Source organism: Podarcis muralis, chromosome Z, assembly GCF_964188315.1.
Source record: "Podarcis muralis chromosome Z, rPodMur119.hap1.1, whole genome shotgun sequence".
Classification (NCBI taxonomy): Eukaryota; Metazoa; Chordata; class Lepidosauria; order Squamata; family Lacertidae; genus Podarcis; species Podarcis muralis.
The window spans coordinates 10732927-10756119 of NC_135673.1; the positions used below are offsets into that span (position 1 = coordinate 10732927).

General features: G+C 43.3%; 1 protein-coding gene across 8 annotated transcripts in view; it reads left to right on the forward strand.

Annotated features, from left to right (window-relative positions):
- The window catches only part of GARNL3 (GTPase activating Rap/RanGAP domain like 3), a 112402-nt gene that overhangs the window by 47374 nt on the left and 41835 nt on the right, over positions 1-23193 (forward strand). For all 8 annotated transcript variants that reach the window (XM_028714777.2, XM_028714772.2, XM_028714768.2 and 5 more), the window contains 5 exons: positions 17143-17217; positions 18815-18914; positions 19420-19538; positions 19999-20063; positions 20185-20248. In XM_028714777.2, coding sequence (XP_028570610.2) covers positions 17143-17217; positions 18815-18914; positions 19420-19538; positions 19999-20063; positions 20185-20248 — 423 coding nt within the window. The remainder of the gene's footprint in view (positions 1-17142; positions 17218-18814; positions 18915-19419; positions 19539-19998; positions 20064-20184; positions 20249-23193) is intronic.

Consider the following 23193-nt stretch of genomic DNA (forward strand, 5'->3'; position numbering starts at 1 on the left):
GTCCATCTAGTTCAGTATAGTCTACATTGACTGGCAGCAGCTCTTTGGGGTTTCAGGCAGGAATTCCTCCCAACCGTTCCTGGAAATGCCAGCAATTGAACCAGGGTCATTCTGCCTTTAAAGCAGATGCCCTTTTGAGCTAGTGCCCTTCCCTTAAAGTTTTTTAGGTGGTCTTTTGTCCGTCTGAAATCCACACATGGGAGCAATATTTATGTAGTGTATGTGAAATGAGACCCACTGTTACCTTTTCTCACAGGGAATGAACATTTTCTCACTCACAAAACAGGAATATTTGGCCAGAGCCAGAAAAGAGGCTTCAGAGGACTAGATTTAGCCCAGAGACATCCATTTGGCCTCCCCTCTTCTAGAACAAAAGACAGCCTTAAATTGCAGGACATCAGGCACCCTCTGACCGAACTGTGCCAGGAGCTAGCGTCTGAATTCAATAGGCTACAATTTGATTGCATTTATTATCCATCTTCATTCTGGAGGCTTGCAGGCTCCAGTTGGGTCATGCAAAGCTGAATTCTACACAACACTGCCGCACCAGGTTCCTCAGTGGCCAGTGGTATAATATTATGCACCGGATGTTCTTTCTTGACATGACATTGCTTAGAAGAGTGAAAGAGGATGGTGTGGTGACATCACCAGGCTGCCAGGGGCTTTGGGCAGCAGGGAATGGGAATGTGTCAACCTTGCTAATTGTCCTGAAGTTATTGATATATTTATTGGACTTTTGAGGGCAAAAAAAGGAGAAACTTGGATTTATGATCCTAAAATGAAGTAGGGATGCAACAGTGTTTTGGAGAATGAACACTTCATTATTTGCAGCTGTGAATAAAGGTCCTGCATACAGCAACAAATTTCCAAGAAGCTACTGCATATCCACAGGGAAGAAAAGATAAGAAAGTCTTAACTACAGTCATGCCTTGGGTTACAGATGTTTCGGGTTGCGTGATTTCAGGTTGCGCACCGCGCCAAGCCCAGAAGTACTGAAACGGGTTACTTCCGGGTTTTGGTGCTTGTGCATGCGCAGAAGCACTAAATCGCGCTTTGTGCATGCGCAGAAGCGCCGAATCGTGACCCTCGCGGGCTGTGAATGTGCTTCCTGCACAGATCACGTTCACAACCTGAGCGTCCACTGTAGTGATAACTGGGGCCCATTGGAACGCGTAGGGTGGAAGGCAGGGAGCCCAACACTAGGGGGAGACAGAGTCAACCACAGGCAGAGGCAATTAATTGTCCCATCCCTCCTCCGTGCTGAGTTCTGCAAGAGCAGTACTGGTACTAATGAACAGGAAGCTGAAAGCCTGGTCCATCCCTTTGACTGGTTGTAAGTAAGAAGGAAACCAGGTTAAGGCTGGTTAAAGGCAGACTGAGTTTGGTGGGGTTGGTGCCTAATTTGTCCACTGGTCTTAATCAATGACTTGTGCAATATATTGTGTATTCAGTGCAGCAGGAAGCTGGCCAGCACTTTAAAATGAGGAATGAAGATGAGTGATAGGTTTGACTTGTATTTTCTTTCTTTCTAGAAGTGCAGTTTTCTCACAAGCTCATAGGATGTTCCTCTGAGTTGATCTTCAGGTGATGGGGCAGTCTCCACAAGTAGGGCACACACAGTAACGTTTATTTATTTATTAGATTTAGATACTGCCCTTCATCAATTGATCTCAGGGCAGTTCACAAAATAAAAACACAAGACAAAAAGTTAAAACAGAAAGAACAAAACGACAACCTTCTCCCTTCACTTTCTTTTTTAGAGATGAAGATAAAACAAAAGGGGGGGAGTAGACAGGAGGTACGTTCAGGGAGGTTGATCAGATGTGAAAGTGGGGTCCTACATGGCTCTGAGGTTCAGTGGGTCTTTACCAAGGGCCAAGTCCGTAGTGTGGTAAGTCCTGCCCTGCAGAACATCTTGCCAGTACAGTGGTACCTCGGGTTACAGACGCTTCAGGTTATAGACTCCGCGAACCCAGAAATAGTACCTCGGGTTAAGAACTTTGCTTCAGGATGAGAACAGAAATCGTGCTCCGGTGGCACAGGGGCAGCAGGAGGCCCCATTAGCTAAAATGGTGCTTCAAGTTAAGAACAGTTTCGGGTTAAGAACAGACCTCCAGAATGAATTAAGTTCTTAACCCGAGGTACCACTGTAAAACTTATTATTCAGTCAGACCTTTCAAACCTGAGATTCTTTGCCAACCAGCCTTTACTCATCTGTTTGACATTTTAAATTGCTTTTACTGTAACTACTGTTTGTGTTTGTGTACCGCCATCTGATATATTTATATGCGTATTTTTATATGAAGGTGCAGATTCTAAATATTTAAGTAATAATAAATAAGGGTGACAAAGCAGAAAGTGGGCAGGACTAAAGTAGGAAGTAAATGGAGTGCCCTCTTCTCGCTTCTTAATCCATCATCCATCCATTCATCCACCTGTAATGTATAGGAATGCAGCCTCAATTTGCAGCCCTCCCCACTGTAATAAGATAAAAATAATCTGACTGTGATTTCCCAAAGAGATACATTTATAGTTCTTGCATATATTCCTCATTAGTTCTTTTGGGTTTCCCAGCCGTTTTAAAGATATTTGTAATTCACTTTAAGTCATTTAGAGATTTCTAAAAGATAAATTCACGCAAGCAAGGGTAGCCGGATAACATCACTCCGCCAAGCTTTGTCCTTTAAAAAAATATATATTAAAGATTTCTTAGTGTACAAAAATACGTGCATTGTCTCTTTTTTCAAGTTTTGTTTTCTACAGATCAGTTTCATTCGTTGTGAGACAATAGTGTTGTGTACAGTGTTAGGTTGTCCTTTATGGGTAACTTTGCAGCAATTGAAATTCAGGCATTGCGCTTTCCCCCACCTTTTTTGGTACATTATGTTCTTTCCATGTGCATTATTATTACTATTTTTTTTTTTTTTTAGGATTTAAATTTTATTACCCTTCAGGTTTTTAAGGCGCTAATTTATTCATTGACATGGCACTTAATTGTTCAGGAGGAAGAGTCGAGATTTTTAACTCAACATTCGGATGTTTAAATTTAAACGTGAAATGAAGGAGAAAAAGCCTCCAGGGTTTCAGGCAGGGGTCATTCCCATGATGCTACCATTGAGCTGCAGCCCTTCCCTAGGTTGGCATAGTGTGGAACTTGAAAAGGTTGAGGATTTAAAAGGTAAAGAGAGAAATTATTGCAGGACTTTGAGAGCCAGTATGGTCTGGTGGTTAGTGTGCTAGGCTGGGAAGACCCAAGTTCTGGTGCCCCCTTACTCATGAAGCTTACTTGGTGACCTTACTTGGTGACCTTATTACTAGGTGACCTTATGCACTCTCAGGCTAACCTATCTCACAGGGTTATTGTAGTGATAAAAGGAAGGATGGGGCAGAGAATGAGGCATACCAACTTTTACTTCCTTGGAGGAACAGCAGGATCCAAATGCACCATAAGAAACAAAATGCACATCAACATAATTTGCACATTTTTACAAAGCAGTAGAGTTCATGTGACTGCCTTGGCATCAAATGCGTCTTTTGAGTGGCCAAAGCTGGAAAAAAGCCAATCTGTTTTGAGGCATAATTATCACTTTTTACAGGCTTAAAAATATCCCTGGTGTTGGAGAACTTCTGATTTGGGTGAATGGGGCGGTAGCTAGTGAAATGGCAATGTGGTGTTTTTTTAAAACAACAACTGGATTTGTGAAAGGGTGGTCTCTATATATAGACTCATTTAAAATGCTTCCTGTTTTATTTCTGAGTCCCTCCTTGCTTGGCTAATACTTCAGTTGAAGCCAGTATGCGGCTTCCAAGACAAAAAAGAAAAATAATGATTTCAAATTTACCTTCTATAAAAAAAGTGTGGCAATTTAAAAGGCGTTTTTTTCAGTGACAGCAAAGGGAGGGGAGAACTATTTAGAAGAGGAAGTTTTTAACACTCACGGCAAGCCTTATGCTGTGGAAAAGGTGGCATGTTTATTTATATATATTTATAGTGAGTTGATGGCTATTTCATATGTAGATCTATCTTGTTCCCTTTGACAGATGACCAGCAGGCAGGTGATTCACTGTAGGCAGAAAGCAGCCCCAGTAACAAAAAACCCAATAACAGCAAAAATGCATATGAATGAAATTGCTTTTAGTTTTCATCTGGTAAGACATTAAATATCTCCTACCCACCTGAATTTTCCTAAGAAGAAATATCTTAAAGCGTTTTATATCCTTGTAATCAAACATAATTCTTTTTTTCTTTTTAAAATGCGGCTTCTAACTTGGTTCCTTGTGCATTCTGCTTGCCTCTCCAAAAATGCAGTTTCAAGCTGCAACTGTCTGGTAAAGGCCATTAGATGTGGCTAGAGTTTGTGTTTAGGATATCCCAAGCTGTTTTTTAATGTGGTAATAGCGGTCACAGGATAGAGAAGAGTTGGACAAGGGGTGCACTAGTGGATGAGGGAGATTTTAACCTTGTTCCCTTTCACTGTTCCCCTTGATTAAAATCCGACATTGGTACTTGCATGTCTTGCACCCACATTAAAAAAAAAACCATGTAGAAAGCTAGGGTGAAGCAGTTAGACTGGTTCTGAAAGGGGTGAGATTTATCAAAAAAATGCTTATAGAAAATGTGCAATGAGTTTCCCACCAGGGAAAGCCACTAGGTTTTTGGAATCTTCATCCACACCCCAGTGAGCATCAGAAAGTGAGCATAACATTATTCTGTGAAATATCTTAAATGGTGGACATTGCAAAAGTTCATCTGTAGAAATAAGGAGGGGAAGGAAGTCAAGATTGAGAGAATCTACCTTAGAGAATACCAGGTTTCAAGCATACCTTACTGAGACAGTGCAGGTCAGCACTTTTAATTAAGAGCATGTAGGTGTTTGTAAGACCAGATCTCATGGGTGAGGACTGTAGCTCAGTGGCAGAACATTTGCTTTGTATTATTATTATTACCCCGGTTTGATCCCTGGAATTTTCTGATAGGGCCAGAAATGTCCTCTGTCTAAAATCCTGGAGTCTCTGCCAGTCGATGTAGACAGATTGAACTAGATGTACCAATGTGTGTGTGTGTCAGTATAAGGAAGTTTCTCCTGTTTCTAATCTTGTGAATCTGCTTTGGTACCTCTGAAGGTTTCAGGAGACCAGATCCTGTGACAGAATAGGGACCACAAATACACACCACTTTGCTCCTGTTTCTAGGTAATACAGACTAACCAGATTATGACATGATTTGGAAGTGGCTTCCTTAAACCATAACTACATGGGCCATGCCTGCAAGCTGGACACAAGGAAGCCTTCTAAATGAAGCAGACAGGCTCAGCAACGCTTGCACAAAGCATTCAGTAGGGAGAGAGAGAAGAGGGTGGCAGAGAGAGATAGAGAAAGTATAGTTGGCTCTGTCTACTAACCAGTCTCCAATTTCCTTTTCTGATAGGTCAGCAGCCCTGCATAGAAAGAAATGTTCCCCATCTCTGCTGTACATTTTAAACTCCCAATATCCTTAAAGGAGCTCTGTCTGGTGCTGCTGCTGCTCTTGAAATATCACATTCCTTTCTGTGGTTGGATGTTATCTTCTCCAGCATTCATAAGGATGATCCTCTGCATTTTTTTAATCAAATGTGCTGCTGAAACCTGTTTTGGGAGCGGGGCTGGGGAATAGTGCTGAGAGAGAATGCAATGTCGGTGCTTACATTCTCTTTCTGACAGGGTCTGTGCTGTTGGCATCTGCCTGAGTGGCGCAGAGGGGATTCATCTCCAGATCTCCAGGGGCATGAGCCACATTTAGAGAGGGGCATCATCCTTCTGAAGCACCTTTGGAGAGATTTTGATCTTCCTTCATGATTTATTTCCCCCCCTTCTATATGTAGATGTATTGTTTCATTGACCAAAATTAACCTTCCAGTTTCATCAATCAGACAAGTTAGAAGCCCCCACTCCCCTTTAAATATGGGAGCAAAATTGGCTACCCCTCATAGGAATGTAGGAAGCTGCCTTGCACCAAATCAGACCATTGGTCCGTCTAGCTCAGTATTGTCTGCACTGATTAGTAGTGACCCTCCACAGAGTTTCAGATTGGGGTTCCTTCTCAGCCCTACCTGGTGATGTTGGGGATTCTACATGCCACCAAGCTATGGTGCTTTCCCTTTCAGCTTGCAACCTTGGCTGTAATGAGATTACCCAGATTTCACGTCTGCTCTTTTTAAAAAACCACTTCACTAAATTCTCCAGAAATCTTCTGATTTATGCCACCTGTCCCTGTGGCTCAGTACTAGTCAATTTTGCCATTTGCTCCAAGCGACAGCATTCTTTTATGCTGGTAATAACAGTCATTTCCGGGCACAGCAGAGAGAGAGAGAGAGAGAGAGAGAGAGAATATATATCAAATTGGAGCCAAAGATTCACCGTAAAAAAATCTGTATAAGTAAAACCAGACAAGTTCTGTTTACATCCAGCCTTCTCTGGCAGCTTTCAAAGGCTGTGTGCGTCTCTGAGCTTGGAAATGTTGAAATATAACGCAATTTCCAGTTCAGAGTAAGACATGGGTGATATAAGCCAGACGCTGGATGATCTTTTTAAAGTGGAGGTTCTGCAAACAAGTGACGTCTCTCAGCACTCAGATCCGGCATAGGCTCTTGCGAACAAAGGGGATCCGATTCTGTTAATACCAATATGTTTCATAGTATCTCCAGGTGATATGTAAGGGCTCACAAGGGCTAGGGACCTCAAGGAAAAGGGGAGTGTTCATATGCAGACCTCTCTTCTTTGTTTTATCGGCTCCAAAGCATGGAGCCTGATTGATTTTATATTGAAGGTTCATACCCCACCTTTCAGTCAAATGATTCTCAAGACAAGTTCCATGTAGGTATAGGCAAAATTGTTGATTTCAGTTTCTCATATCTCTAATCTTTAGTTCAGTTCTTCATAAGCCCGCATCATGTTGGATCATGTTTAAAAGATTCTCATGGGAATTCATCAGCATTTTAGTGCAATATTCTCGTCACATGATGGTTCTGTATGTAATTTTGACCAATATACACATTTTTGCAAAGCAGTTTTCTCTAGTATAAGACATTTTTAAATGTTATTTTTAGGGACACTTCCCCATGGTATATTTTTGTGCACGTTGCTTAGCCAGTGAGCTACATTGCAAAATTCAGAGAAGCATGAATTTTGAAGGATGACAGTGTTTCACTTTGCACATATTGTTTCAGAAAGTGCAAATAATGTAGGACTCAGTCTGTGCTTGAGTTGAATTTCTCTCCCATCTCTAGTTACAAGTAACGGTATATGTTAACAGCACATACAGAAAACATGGCTTTTTTTAGCTAGAACTCATTGGAACACAGTTTTGGCACCTCTCAGGTGGGTGCCATTGTCATTATAAGAGAACAAGGGAGGTGTTCATGGTGAGTTCTGGCATCTCTTTCCCTTGAAAAACAGCATGGCAGAAAACTAAAACTCCCACTTCATATACCCAGTAAATCGTAGGCTGATGGTTCTTCAGTCCCAAGTGAACTCACATTAGGATCCAAGTGTGCTTACTATGAATGAGGGAGATGCAAACTCCATGCAGCTGAGCCTCCTCTGGTCAATGGATGTGTCCAGACTGGTCTCCTCCTTGCCATTATATTATTCCTTGGGTCCTGGGAGGGCAGCTCCCCAGTGGCCTTTAGTCCTCTGGCTAATGGAGGGGGGTTCTGGATACGCAGCCCCAGTGCAACTAGTAAGTTGGAGTAGAGTGGTATTTTTTTGGAGGGTGGGCAGAAGTGTTGAGACAGCAAACTCCCTGCAGCTGCTGCTTCTGTAGCCAATGGATGGAGCCAGGCTGGTGGAGACCTTGCCGTTATGTTTTTCCTGGGAAACCAGGGGTGCAGTCTCAGAGGGTTCTTCAGAGCACAGAATAGAGAAAGGCAGAAGGAAGGTTCCTTCTAGTGTGTTTGTGGTTCGGTCTAACAGAACTACATAAAAATGCTTATGGCAAAGGTGGAAACTAGTGCAATGTGAAGGGTAATCAGTATACAGCAGAGGTATCCAATGTGCCCTCCACAAGATGCTAGTCTACAGCTCCCAACATTGCTAGCCATTGGCTACAGTGTCTGGAGCTGATGTTACAGTCTAACATCATATGGTTGGAACCACGTTGCCTACCCCTAGTATCGAGGGTACTGGGGGATAAACAGGGGCTGGCAGTTAATCTGCTAAAGTCACATAGTCTGCTGCTTTTAAAACACAGCAGTTGATGGGGTTTTGTTCTGATCTGGTTAATTCATGCTAAGGTATAGGAATAGGTAAGCGAATAGGAGATGGCACTTACCCAGGCCTATCCAAACAAACAAAACCCAACATCAACTAAAAACCTGACTCTACAGGGGCAGGATATAAGCCAAGTGGACAGGATATGAATCGGGGGGGTGGGCTGGGGCTGAAATAGTAAAACTAGATAGATGGCGACCCAGGTTAGTGTGAGGACTGCTTTTCAACCTGTTGATTTGAACTAAATTTCCAAATCTTTTGACTCTGCCAGCCTGTTGGATGAAGCACTGAATAGCACAGACTATTTCTACAAAAAAGAGATCAGGGCCACAGCTCAGTGGCAGAACATCTCTTTTGCACACAGGCGGTCCCAGGTATCTCCAGGTATAACTGGGAACAAATCCCTGTATAAATCCCTGGAGAGTCACTGCTAGACATTGTAGACAACACTAACCTAGATAGACCAGTGTTCTGACTCTGTATAAGGCAGCTTCCTTTGCTGATAAACCTTGGATGGTAGTTATATACTCCCTGCGACCTTAACATTTATGGCTGGCCAACTTGGCCAAAAGCAGCCCAGGAGTGAAGTTCATTCAATTCTTTAATTGCAAACTGCTGGCTGCTTTAAGTGAAATGCTAAGAATAAAAAGCCTTATAATCTCTCTGAGCACGTCAGGAACGTGGGAACATAAATCTGGCCGAGCAGCATCTGGGTCAATCCAAGTAGCATTGACGGGGGAGACAGCTCAGAGACCAGCCAGCTGAAACATGCTGTGAATTTGCCTCCAAACATTAGCAGAGTTTATTGGCAAGAGCTCGGTATCTTTTTCCAGCAAACAAAGGCGTCTATTGGCAGGAGACCACAGGGGGGGGGAGGGGTATGGCTTCAGTCACAGAAATGGGGTTGTTCCCACTTGGACAACTGTTAAGTCCTCTGCAAAGTCCATCAGTCATCGTAAGGCTGAGTCAGTGGTGTCTGTTACCAAGTCTAGACTGGCAGAGTATTACCCAGCACAGGGTCTCCAGGGTCAGTTCTTGGATCTGGACTACGGGAGGCAGGAGGGGCTTATCCCTTGAGAATATGAGCCTTGCTGGATCGAGTCAAAAGCCCATCTATTCCACCATCCTGTTTCCAGTGACCTACCAGATGCCTATGCTAAACCCCCAAGGAACAGCACTCTTTCCCACCTGATTCCCAGCAACTGGTATTCAGAAGTATACTGCCTTTGACAGTGGAGGTAGAATATAGCCACCATAGCTAGTAGCCGCCAAGAAACTGTTGGAATTTTTTCTCTCCCTCCTGGACTAATTGGGCAAGACGTTCCCTTCAATTTCTTTGCCCACAGATACGGTTGAGAATTTTGAGAGGCCTTCCTTCTGCACATACCACTCTAGCATTAAGATTCTAAAAACGGCTTTAAAACATAGAAGGAGTTTTTAAAACTGTCACATTCTCTCACCCAGTGATTTCCAGATTGCCAGGACCAGTGACTTTCAGCCAACAAATACATGGGTAAACAGGAATGTTTATAAATTCCTCTTGAATGTCTATAAAGAGGGCGACAGATGCACATCAGCAGGGAGGGCATTCCATAAATGGGGACCACTAGGAAGGTCCTGTCACAGGTCAATGTCAACTGGGCAGCCCTCAGTGGGCAACTGCTAACAAGGCCACACTTGCCGATGGTAGGGTCTGAAATGGTTGATATTAGGGAAGGTGCTCTTTTAGGTACTTGGGTCTCAAGCCATATAGCACTACTAACACCTTTAATTGGTGCAGTAGCTCAGGTGTATATATGTGCAGATTGCCATAACTTGTTCAGGCAGAAGGTCAGGCAGCTAATATTTTTACTAGGTGGCTCACTCAATCCAGACCCTTCAAAATATCTGCCTCCCAGTCACAGAAGCCAACGTGGCACACCTTTCTCCCATTTGGAGGCTCTGAGGGTTGAGCGCCCATGGTCCACAGTAGCTCACTGGTTCCTGGCTCAAGCTCTACAACCCTTGACAACAAGTGTCTGTGGCGCAATTTCCCACAATTCTTTGCCTGGCCCCAGGGGGAACTTTTATTTCTGACAGGAAATGTGGACCAAGCTCTCCTGCCTGTTTCCCCTGATGAATAATCAGATGTTGGACAAGGTGATATCCCTGAAACCACATTTGATTTTGTATACCTCATTAAGCTTTTATTGGCATCATTAGTCACTGTCCATCTGCAGAGAAACTAGTCTGTTTGTCTTTTCTCTTTTGTTTATCCAACTCCTTCTGATATACACTAGATTATGTTTCCTTTCTCCTTTTTTTCTCATTCACATTCATTCATTCACTCCCCACAGTTATTTTTCAAAGTTAGACACTGGTCTTTCTTGCTGGTGGCGGTGCATTGCGGGGAATGCTTTCAGTGGTTCCGTTTTAGCCTGTGTGGTTAAAAATCACTGGTGGTTTCTGTCTGCAGCAAACCACAAAACAACTTTACAGGGGCGGTTAAATGTTTTAAATTGCAGAGTGTTGTTACTGCAAACCACCGCTCAACACTGGTGCACACCCACCCAGGAATGGTGCAGAGAAAGGGTTAGGTTTCCCTGGGGGTAATACTGATAGTCTTCTATACTATAAATAAAGCCTTGGTGTATGAGATGCCTGCTAATGCTTCTTCTTTTCTTTCTGTCCTATAATTAGAACATTTTCCTAGACTGGGGAACATGGCAGGTTCCTGAGCTCTAAATTAGTTCTACAGTGGTACCTTGGTTTGCGTACGTCTTGGTTTGCATACATTTTGGATTACAAACATGTCAAACCCTGAAGTGCGTGTCCCGGTTTGCAAACTTTTTTTGGATTACAACCCATTTTGGGGGGATTACGAACAAAAAATTTTGGGACGCCTCGTTGGCAAAAGTGCGCCTTGGGTTACAACCTGTTTTGGTTTACAAACAGACCTCCGGAATGGATTATGGTTGTAAACCAAGGTACCACTGTACTTGGTGCTTGTCTGGTTTTTGATGATTGTGACAAAGCCTGGCCCTTACCAAGGCTGCCATGCCCACTTTGGCCATGCCCATGTTTGTTTGGGCCATTCCCACTGCAGGCATGTAGCTCCCTTGAAAGGTTGGCCAATAGGGAATGTGGTCTTTGGCCCAAATCAAGGTTAGCTGCTCCTGCTCTAAATCCATTGACACTTTCCATGTTTTTCTATCACAAACTTGAGCATGGAACAAAGTGTTTATTGCATTTATGCTGCCAATTTCAGAGTGGCATCATCACCATCACCATCACCATAGCCTTTCTGTTTTGGGGGCACAGTTCAAGAATGATGCTTAAGTATTCACAATGGCTATTTGCCCTTGTATAAAATCAAGGTGGTTTGGGGGGGGGAGTCTTGTCTTCCTTCCCCTGTTCCTGTGCCGGGCATTAATTGCTGTTTGGGCAGCAGCCAGGTAAGCAAATAAAACCTGTGTTTCCCATGTCCATGTGTAGGCAAATTAAGGCCTGGGGGCTGGATCCAGCCCAATCACCTTCTAAATCTGGCCGGCGGATGTTCCGGGAATCAGTGTGTTTTTACATGAGTAGAATGTGTGCTTTTATTTAAAATGCATCTCGGGGTTATTTGTGGAGCAAAGGAATTTGTTCATTTTTTTCTTCTTCAAAATATAGTCCGGCCCCCCACAAGGTCTGAGGGGCAGTGGACCGGCACCCTGCTGAAAAAGTTTGCTGACCCCTGCTCATGTCCATGTTTCCCTGAGTAGTTAAGAAAAGTGGGCAAGCAAGTTGCTTTGATTGGAGGGGGAACTAATGTAATGCATCCCAGACAAGCTTAGTTTCAGTACAACCCTGAGGCTCCAACTTTTGGCCCTATGGAAGGCAGTTGTTTTTAATTGAAAATGTTGGCTTTTTACCAGCATAAAACTTTGCTCCACATTGTTGGGAAGATTCAGAAGAACAACTGGTTTAGTTCCTAGCAGTGAGGCATGATCCTCATTCTCACTGTAACACAGAGCAGCCTCAGAGGATATCCTAAGGGAAAAACTTTGGCTCAGGAGAAGGGCTTCACACACAACAGGCCCCTGGTCCAGTCCTTGGCGTTTTCAGATAGGGCTGGGGAAACCCATCCAAAACTATGACAAGCTTCTGCCCATCAGTGCAGAGTAGCAGTGATGGGGAATCTGTAGTCTTCCAGCTGCTGTCGAACTTCCATCTCCCATCATCCCTGACCATTGGCCATCCTGAATGGGGCCAATAAATCTGGAAGGCCACAGGTTTCTCTAGCCCCCTCGTATAGACAGTACTGATCCCAACAATCTGACTTTGTACAAGGCAGCTTCCTACGGATACTAGACTTTTTATAAATGAGGTTGGAATCAAACCTCTGACGCCCTAGGAGGAAGAAATCTTACTGCCCTTCTATCATCTTTCCCTCCATATTCCTTGGCTTAGCTTGTTTAAAGGGTTTTTTTTTTAAATTCCCAGTCCAGAAAAAAACCTCCCCAGAATAGCTCACCATGGGGTGCCATATGTCCAGTTTCTCCTGGACAGGTCTTCTTTTGGGGGAGTATCATTTCAGTCCTGGTGGATTTTTTGAATTTGCCAAAATGTACGAAGTTTGGCAAACAAAGCCAGGAAGTGTGTGCGCGAGTATCGCTCTTTACTTTTTCCTATCTCTATGGATGCTCCTGCTCTCTGTACAAATACTTGCTTTGCAAGCAGAGCCAGGAAGTGTGCATGTGAGGATCACTGTTAACCTTTTATTATCTCTATGGTGCCCCCACATTGTGGATGTTGAGATTGGGCTCATCATTGAATGGCCAATCCAAAGTCATCCTAGACCTCTCTGAGCTGTTGGCCATGCCAGATGGTGCTCAGTAAGCCGCCCGTGAGCAGGTGAGAAAGGCTTCCTTAGCGGGCCTCTCTCTCTGTCTCCCCTTCCCCTCCCCCCCATAAGGGTCTCCCATATACTCCCATATACTCAATGCCAGGATCCCCACCACTGTGTATTATCCATTGGTTGCAATTAAGCTGACTCTATTTTGCAATTAGAAAGTTCTAAGAAAAGCTCTCTCAGCCCTAATTAAAAGTTCTTTGTCTAAGGCCAATGGGCATTTGGATAGCTATTGTGGAGATGAACCAAATTACCTTGGATACCTCTAAACACAATTCTTGAATGGAAGTTAAAATACACAGCTCTCATGTAAGGTCAGGGAAAGCCCCCCTCCCCGTTTTGTGTGGTGTGTGTGTGTGTGTGTGTGTGTGTGTGTGTGTGTATCCTGTTTAATAAATCTTGAAAACTTAGCTGACTGAAGAACCTAGCAAAGAAAGGGTTGGGGGTTGGGGGAAAGAGTGGAGGAAATGGCTGAAGCACTTGGCACTGCATCTTTCCCCTAAAAGCTTTGCTCCTTTCCTTTGATCACCATACAGCTTGGATCTTCATATTCCATTTCTTTTTGCCATTATGTCTTTGGAAGACATCTGAAGGCAGCCCTGTATAGGGAAGCTTTTTAAATGTTTAATGTTTTATTATTTTTTTATATGTGTTGGAAGCCACCCAGAGTGGCTGGGTCAACCCAGTCAGATGGGCGGGGTATAAATAATAAAATAATTTTTGTTGCAGTTGTTGTTGTTGAATAGGATGTCCCAATTTTCATCGGAGAAAAGTTGGAGGGTATGGTGTGCGTGTCCGCAGTGTGTTCACACAGTGGAAGGCAAGGAGGCTCCGCATCCCATTTTTTTGCTCTTCGAAATATGACAACCCTAGCTTACAATCTAAAAAGGCATGTCACAAAAGGAAAATTGATTGGAAGGGAAGAAGAAACTAGCAAACTTGGGGGCATGTTCTTACTGAAGTTGGAAGCCTTTGACCAGGCTGTGCTGTTTCAGAATGCAACTAAAGTCCCGTGTGATTGAACGCTCCAGCATCCAAGAAGATGAGCCAGGAGGAAGAGGAGGTGGTTATTAAAAACCCTAAACATATCATGGAGAAGGCTATTCTTGACCCTTCTTGTTCCCATCTAGCTTTGTAAGTGGAAAGAATCTTTTATGGAGGAGCATTTTTAGCCTGAAGTCTCAACTCTCAGAAACAGGTTTACTTTGGGGAATAAGCTGCTTATGAATGCTCAGCTTACAGACTCTTGCTCATCCTTCCTGCTCTCGCCTGTCATGTGCCTGACCTTCTTTCACTGGATCATGACATTGTCCCGGTTCTTGGCTGGAGATTTCCATTTCATGCAGGGAGTGGCCCACCCGATATTCTTGAACAATGATTTCTATCTTAGCTATTGGCCAAGCTGGCTGGGGCTGATGGGAGTTGTAATTCAGCAACATCTAGACTGCCACAGGTTAGCCAACCATGCTCTAAGACATCTCAACTCACTTCCTTTTGCACATGGCATCCATGGAGTTACCATTTAATCCTCATTCAGGTGTTCCAGCTCCTCCTTTCCCATTATTTCCCCTATCAGGCTTCTCTTTTCTCTTTCATATATTCCAACTGTTATCCCTAGTACAAACACACCTGTTGGCACTGCTGTAACATAGCATAGTGACTAAGAGAATGAGCTGTGGTCCAAAAGGCCACTGGTTCCAGTCTCAGCTTAGCCACAAACTCATCGCGTGGCCTTAGATATTAGTCTTTTTTTAAAATGGTGTTTTTTGTTTTTTGTTTTTTTGCATTGTCTTTTATAGTTTAAAGATAGTTTTGCACATGGGGCCATATTCCATGGTGATGTGCCCCACCTGTATTATGAAGTGGTATGGCCCTTTCTGCCACCTTATTTTGTTGTGGGTGTGGACCAAACCTTTGTGGTGTCTCCTAAGAAATCTCACTGTTCCTTTTCTATGCCTGTTTTACCCCATAAGTAATAGTTGTAGTTGTTGTTGTCGTCATCGTTGTTTTCATCATTGTTGCTGCTGATGTTGTTGTTGTAATTTGCTTTGGAAAACTGGCTTGAAAAAGCTGGATGTAAATAAATAGCCCACACTTTGAAACTCCCTGCCTATGAACAACAGGCAGGTACTTCAACTATAGTCTTTTTGGTGCCTGATTAAAACTGTTTTGTTTAGGCAAGCCTTGCCAGACATGTAGAAGCTGTTGTGTGATTCAATCTGTTTTTAGCTTATCATTGATTTTAATTATTTTCTAAATGTTTTAAATAATTATTTTTTTAGCTGATCATTTTTTGTCTTACTCTTTTGGTGAACCACTTTGAGGTTTTATTGCCATCAAGAGGTACAGTGGTACCTCGGGTTAAGTACTTAATTTGTTCTTAACCTGAAACTGTTCTTAACCTGAAGACCACTTTAGCTAATGGGGCCTCCTGCTGCCGCCGCGCCGCCAGAACACAATTTCTGTTCTCATCCTGAGGCAAAGTTCTTAACCCGAGGTACTATTTCTGGGTTAGCGGAGTCTGTAACCTGAAGCGTATGTAACCTGAAGCATCTGTAACCCAAGTTACCACTGTATTAAAATGTTGTGGGAATTAATTAATAAAATAGACAAGACACATCCCTCTCAGACCCTTCCCCCTCTCAGACATTATTTGCTGCATGGGAAATAATACTGACCCAGTTTACAGAACTGTTGTAAAGTTGATTATGACCATAATGTACTGTCTGCTATAAAAATGTCAATCTGTTGGCTTGGGAGCTGGAGGGAGGTAAATTAGGCCAGGGGGTATAAGTGGAAGGTTAGAAGCTGATAGAGAGAAAAGCTGGAGGTAATTCACTGTGTTCTAGAGCCTGACTGGATAGAAAGGGGGAATTATGTGGAGAATCAGCTTATCAGTTTAAGAGGGAGGGGAAGTTGGCTGGAGGGCAGAATGTTGCTAAGGCTCTATTGGCATTTATCTTTTAAAAAGCAGTTAGTGGGTCTGAGAAATCAGTGCAGATGGGATTCTTAGATCCCTTAGATGAAGGTTTCTGTATTAAAATAAATTCTTACTGTAAATATGCAGGGGGTTGTGGTTATATATAATTGTTGCAAACCACTTTGATTTTTTAAAAATGAAATTGCGGTATACACGTATTTTTTTTATTTAAAAAGATATGTAACAGTGCCCTCACTAACAAACATACAGTACCTTTATACTTATTTGCTTTTCCATTCTGTTATGAATAAGACCTGCTGGGTTGTTAATCTCGATCTGCCTCTTCATAGAATTCCTGTTTTAATAGTTTGAACATCCACTCCAAAACAATGTATATATTCGTAGTGGGACCATGACACGAGGAATCACAGTCTTTGAAACGTTGCTTTTCGGATCAGGTCTATACATGTAGCAGAATGAATGGCAAAATAGGCTGAACAGCTTCAGTCTGCAAGTTGTATATGAGAGAGAGAGAGCGCATGCATGTGTGTATGTGTGCACAGGTGTGTGAGCATGCAAAATTATCCAATGTTTTACAGCAGACCTTTCTTCCCAATCTGCTAGTTGTATATTTGCAGGAGCATTCCACTGTGACTCTCCCGCCTGTTGTAGGAAGTGGTACAGTCCCTTCTGGCACTTCATTCTGCTGCTGTGTGCGTAGATGAAGCCTTCGTGGTCCCTCCTATGAAACATAACCATCCCCTTTCCGAGTTTGGTTCACCTTTCTATGAAAGAGCTTGCCTTTGGGTTTGGTGCTCCTATCTCTTGGGAAATCCATGTGCCTTGTGGTAGGAAGAGAGGCTGCCCCTGCTGCCTGGAGGTGGGTCACTCCTAGACTGAGTGATGATGACAAGCCTCTCTTTCACTCCAAATGCTCTTTTCTCAGCAGTGAGATAAATATGATGCCTCCATTAGATGGCATCCAAACAATACAGATGTTTAAAGCACCTGCTACCAATGAGTTGCATCCCAAAGAATGCTTAGAAGATAAAGAATCAAGGCTTGCTGTTCTAATGTTTACCTTTTCCCCCTCATGGCACAGCTCATTTCCAGTGACGCTGATGGAGCTATCCAAAGAGCTGGGCGATTCCGGGTGGAAAATGGCTCTGTTGATGAGGTAGGAGGAGGTCTTTGCCTTAAGGCTTGTTTTCCTCAGATTGGTTAGGCATTGGCATCATAACAGTGGGCAGATCTACACTCCTGGTTTTTAATGCTAAAAAAGAGTTAAGGAATGATTCTGATAACCATATAGCCACTTGACATTCTTTTTTAATGTTCATAAAGCGCTGCAGAGCAACCAGAAAACAGGGAAACAGTGGGGAGAAAGAGAAAGCAAAACAGAATGTTTCCTGCTTTGATGTTTTAGAACGATATTTCTAATATTGATCTAATAATGTTTAAAAGGATCCAGCCAATGTATTAGAGCGAAAAACAATTGTTTTTATTCTGCTCTACCAAACAAGGCTCCCTGAGTAGCTTACAAATAGCAGTGAGAAAACTGTTCCTGCTGTCAAGCTCACAATCTAAGAGATATGACATAAGAGGAAAGGGGACTGGGAAGGAGAAGGGGAAAAGCAAATTCAGGCACTAATTCTTAGTTACGGAGATCTTGTAGTAAACAGCAGGAGGTAGCCATCAAATTGGAGCCTGGAGCAAGAATCAAGGGGTCCTGTTGATTGTTATAACACACCCAAGAGTCAGGAAAGATTTTCTCAGTCTAGACCAGGGGTCTGCAACCTTTAAGACAAAAAGAGCCACTTGGACCCGTTTCCGAAGAAAAAACAACAACTGGGAGCCGCAAAACCATTGCGACATTTAAAACAAATATATCTCCAGAGCCGCGATCTGACAGCGGGCGGGAAGGTGACGTGGGGACGGTGCGTGACTAACGCACGCACCGCCCCCATGCGACATCACAGCCAGTACAGCGCCCACCACAGTGAGGAGTGTCGGGGCGCACAATGCACCTCCTCCCCTCACTAGTATCCGCCCCGGAGCCGCGGCAAAGATGTAAAAGAGCCACATGCGGCTCCGGAGCCACGGGTTGCAGACCCCTGGTCTAGACCTAAACAGGAAGTCATTTTCAAAGCCTTTCCTGTTCATGAGAGCCAACCACCAGCCCTAGTGGGTTGTCTCACTCCAGTGCCCTGGTATCCCTACTACAGGTTTACACCTTTTTGCAAGCTGGTTGCCCTAATATAATACATTTTGTATGTTGTGTTCACTAACACATTCTTTTTATTATACACACTTTTACCCTAACATAGTAGATTTCTTGGAGAATGCCAATGCTGTTGGGGCCTCTTGTATTTCAGCAAGGAAGGCATTCCACAGCACTGGTGCCACCAGTGAAAAGCCCACCTCTGCATTATCACAAGCCAATAATCATCAGAGTGTGGCAAAGCTAGCCAGGTTCCATTTGTTCATCTTAGTGCCCTTAACAGGCAATGGTGGGGAAGACAGTGTTTCAGGTAACCTGGTATAGAGTTGTTTAGTGTTTTACATCTAAGTAGCAGGACCTTAAAATGGGTTCAGTAGTTAATAGGCGTCAGGTGCAGATCCTCTAACATACGGACACCCAATAAGGGGCTGGGCTACCAGCTGCTTCAAATGCCTACTTCTCCCTCTCCCCTCCTCCATTCCACGTCCTGTTTGCTATTTCTGTGTGGGGAGCCTTGAATTAAATGACTTCCTGGTTTCTCTTTTCTTTCCAGAACACAGATTATGCCCCTGGTACATGGCGCAGAACAGATGTGCATTTGGAGAACCCGGAGTACCACACCAGATGGTACTTCAAGTATTTTCTAGGAAAAGGTAGTTACACTTTTTTGTTTGTGTGCACATGCCTGCATCAGTTACAACGTTATTGAATAATCAAACTGTGCTTTGATCATTAGCAGTGTCTTCTCTTGCCTTGATCAGAGTGAGTTTCTCTCTGAGAGTTCCTTTTTCAAATGAGACCATTTTAACTTTAGCCATGTGACCACATCTATGCAACCACCTTTTTTGACTGATAGGCCTGAGTGCCCGGCCTTTAGAGTATATGTTATGGCAGCTCTCCACCATCTTGTCCCACTTGGCTAAAAGAGACTGAAGTGTGAATGGCCCCTGTTCGAACCTCACCTCCGTAATAGCAAAGTAGGCCATCTGTGTTCAGAGGCAGTGGCATTAAATTTGGTACCAGTCTTCGCACAGGGAATTTTGCATGTGGCACTGAGGTGCTTACTCTATGAGCAATGGGATTCCCCTGTATGTACAGTTTGGGTTCCTTTGCAGGTTGGTTTTGCATTTTGTAACAGGCACTGTTTTTGCTCCCCAGTTCATCAGAACTATGTAGGAACAGACATAGAGAAGAACCCCTTTTTTCTGTCTGTCGTACTCTCTGACCAAAACAATCAGCGTGTTCCTCAATACCGTGCAATCCTCTGGAGAAAAACAGTAAGGGACAAACATTTTGCCTGCTCTTTTATATTGGTACTAATTGTTTAGCTTAGTTTCTGACAATCCATGGTAATCCGTGGAGCATGCCAAGCTAGGAAGGCTTTGATAGAAAAACAGGCACTCCTTCCATTATAAGTAGTTTCTTTCACCCCGACTTGCAGCTTACTTATTTGCTAAATTCCACAAAGGCCTTTTGAATCTTTCACATTGTTCAGATGCACATTTAAACCATGGTTTATTGTGAACCAACCCCATCTGACAAACTATGGCGTAAGTTATGGTTCAAGCTACAGTTAGCACAAACCATGTTTGAGGGTTACATCTGAATCAACTCTCACCCATTAGTGTTCTGAATATTTTTGTAATTGATTGAATTAACTTAGTATTTTCATTTGTATAGAAAAAAACCCAAAGTCATCTGAGAAAGAGCATCTGTCTTAATGCAATTCTCTTCTAGGGTACTCTGAAAATATGCCTCCCTTACAGTCCTACCAAAACTTTGTCTGTGAAATCTATTTTAAGGTAAGCAGTTAAAAACAATTCAGTAGAGATTACGTTTAAAAGATCATTGCAGCAGATATTACTCATTGTTGCTCCACATGAACAGACAACACTGAAATTTACAATTTCACCTACATTTCAGTGCCATGAATCTTGACAAATTTGAGAAAGGCCCTAGAGAAATTCTTCACCCTGAAATTCAAAAGGTGAGCTTTGCAAAGCTTTTTCAGTATTTCTTTTCTCCACCCTATTTTAAGATTGTTTATTTTGTGGAGCCGGTTGGGGGTGTCTTTTGGAAACAATTGCTTCAAAAACAGACTTCAGGAAATGTGTTTTATGAATGTGGTGAGTTGCTTTGAGGACTTCATCCAAAAGCCACAGATCTAATAAATGGAATTAAATGTTTCGCAGAGAGTTTTAAGCTGGTGGAGCTTAAGAACATAAGAAGAGCCTTGCTGGATCAGGCCAAAGACGCACCTAGTCCAGCATTCTGTTCTCACAGTGGCCAACCAGATTCCCCAATGGGAAGCCTGCAAGCCAGACCTGAGCACCAATAGCTCTCCCTCCCTACTTGTGATGCCCAGCAGCTGGTATTCAAAGGCATACTGCCTCCCACGGTGGAGGAACTTAGCCATTGATAGTCTTCTCCTCCTCAAATTTGTCTAATCCTCTCTTGCTCCATTTGCTTAATCACTTTGGGTTCCCTTTTTTGAACCTTTGCCATCTCTACAATATCCTTTTTTGAGGCGTCCACAACTATACAAAGTATTCCAAGTGTGGTTCCACCATAGATTTGTATAACAGCATTATGCCATTGGCAGTTTTATTTTCAATCCTTGGTGTGTTCAGTGACAAGCCCATGAGCTGGAATCCAGCATCTGGGTGGTGGTCTCATCCTCTTGTGGAGGATAAATGATCTATCAGAATGTGTGCTGTGATATCTAAGAAGGAAACCTCAGTGCAAGGCGTGATGGAAGAGAAACAAAGGCAGTAAGAAAAGGCTGAAGTCTAGCAGGCAGAGAATGGAAGGTCAAAGCAAGGGCTGTGGCTCAAAGGCAAAGCATCTGCTTTGCATGCAGAAGATCCCAGCTTCATTCCCTGGCATCAATGGGTAGGACTAGGAGAGACCTCTGCTTGAAATCTTAGTGAATCACTGCCAGTCAGTTTAGACATATTGAGCTAGATGGGCTAATGCTCTGACTCAGACTAAGGCAGCTTCTTGTGTTGCTGTATCTTAAGAGAAGGGCTGTAGTGCAGGGGTAGAACATTTGCCTTGCGGACTTCCGGGATAGCGCGAACGGGTAATGGCGGATTCCCTCCGAGCTCCGGAGGGAATCGGCTCCGCTAAGGACGGGTCTTGCCGTGCCGGCGACACGGGGACCCTTAGAAACCGCAGGCGCTGAAGCCTGCGGACATGGTGACTCGGTGGGCACCTTAAACGCCCTCCCCGACCCGCGAAGAGCCTTTTTAAAGGCTACGGAGTGGACCGGAGAGTGGCGTGGCGCTGAGAGTCGATTGCTGCCTTGGCGGAGCGAAGCCGCGAGCCATGACCGGAGAGCGCTATCTTTCTTCCTGAAATTTGGACTGAAACAAATAACCCGTGAGTAGAAGGGAATTTTGGCATTAAAAGTTTTATACCTAAAATTGAGTACGATCGGGGGTGTGTTAAAAGGAAGTCCGCACCCCCCCCCACAGAAAGATTCAAAGCAAGGAGAGGAGCACTAAGGCGGAAAGACTTTGGCGTTTAAATAGATAACTCGCACGAATTGGATTACAAAGTTATTGTGCTGGAGTGGAAAAGAGCAGAATTTCAGAAAGTTTTTTTTTTCTCTTGGCAATCCCCCCCTTGGACCCGGGAGCGCCCTGCGTGGGAGCCCGAGGAAAAAGAATAAAGAGTTTGACAGCTGTCAAAAGAGCTGTCAAACGAGCGGTAAAGACTTGGAACTGTGTTATTAGTATCTTTTCGGATTAAAAGAGCTACATTAAAATTGAACTTTTTGAAACAAAGTGACTGGGAATAACAAAGTGGCTGGGAACAACAAGTAACGGACTGTTGGAATAGGATCATGATGGAAATCCCCCTGGAGGGAACTAAAGACATTGCAATGGCTGCAGAAGGGAAACTATGGGCAGAGATTGAAAGGATGTTCTTTCTCGTGGGAACTTTACAAGAGCATAGTACCACAATAAGTAAACAACTGGAGACTTTCGGTTTGGAACTGAGCAACTCTGCTAATGATACAAAGTTGATGGAAAGAAATTCTGCAGCTGCAGAGGAGGAGATAACTTTGGAACTGGGGGAAAAAGAAGAGGAAGAAGGAGAGGAATTTCAGGTGGAAAAAACCAACCAAAAGCCTGCAACTTCTGGGAACAAAGGAAACAAAGAAAATGACAAGTGGACCACAAATCTGCAAAAGGAGAGAAAGACAAAGGAAGAAGTCCCCGGAATAACTGGAATATTGGACTATATAAGAGTAAACAAGTATGATTGGGACTTTTTCATTAGGCTGGAGTATGAGAGACTGAGTGGTCCTGAGCAGAAACTGATATTCACTGACTTGGAAGGAGAAAAAAATGAGGGGCTGGTGACAGAACCTCCTCAAGAAGACAGGGCCAACAAAATGGACTACCAACAAAATTGGTGGAGAGAGACCAACTGGGGCTTAAGAGCCTCCGATGTGAGAAACCCGGGCTAAAGCAGCCAATCTATTGGGACATTGGTTTGGGAAGGGACAGAAACCGGGGCAGGGGAGGAGGGGAGAGTAGAATAGTTAAAATCTGAGATTTAGAACAGCTATATTATGATTTTTGATGTAATATGTGAAGGGAGGAATTCATGGGAGAGAATTTAGGCCGTCCTTAGAGAAAGGAATTATTGTGTAAAATTGGATAAGTTAAATTGGGTCAAGCATAAGTGACAAATTTTAAGAAAAGATAAGAAATATTTAAGGGAGGAGAGCAAATAACTTGCTGAGATAATTAATGAAATTGGAATGTGGGAAGGGGGGTGCGGGGAAGTCAATGAAAGAAGGTAATGAAAGTAAGGTTATGTAATTATGTATGTTTTGTTTTGTCTTTATATGTCTGTCTGTCTTTTAAAAATTTGAAAACTCAATAAAAATTTATATAAAAAAAAAAAAAAAGAACATTT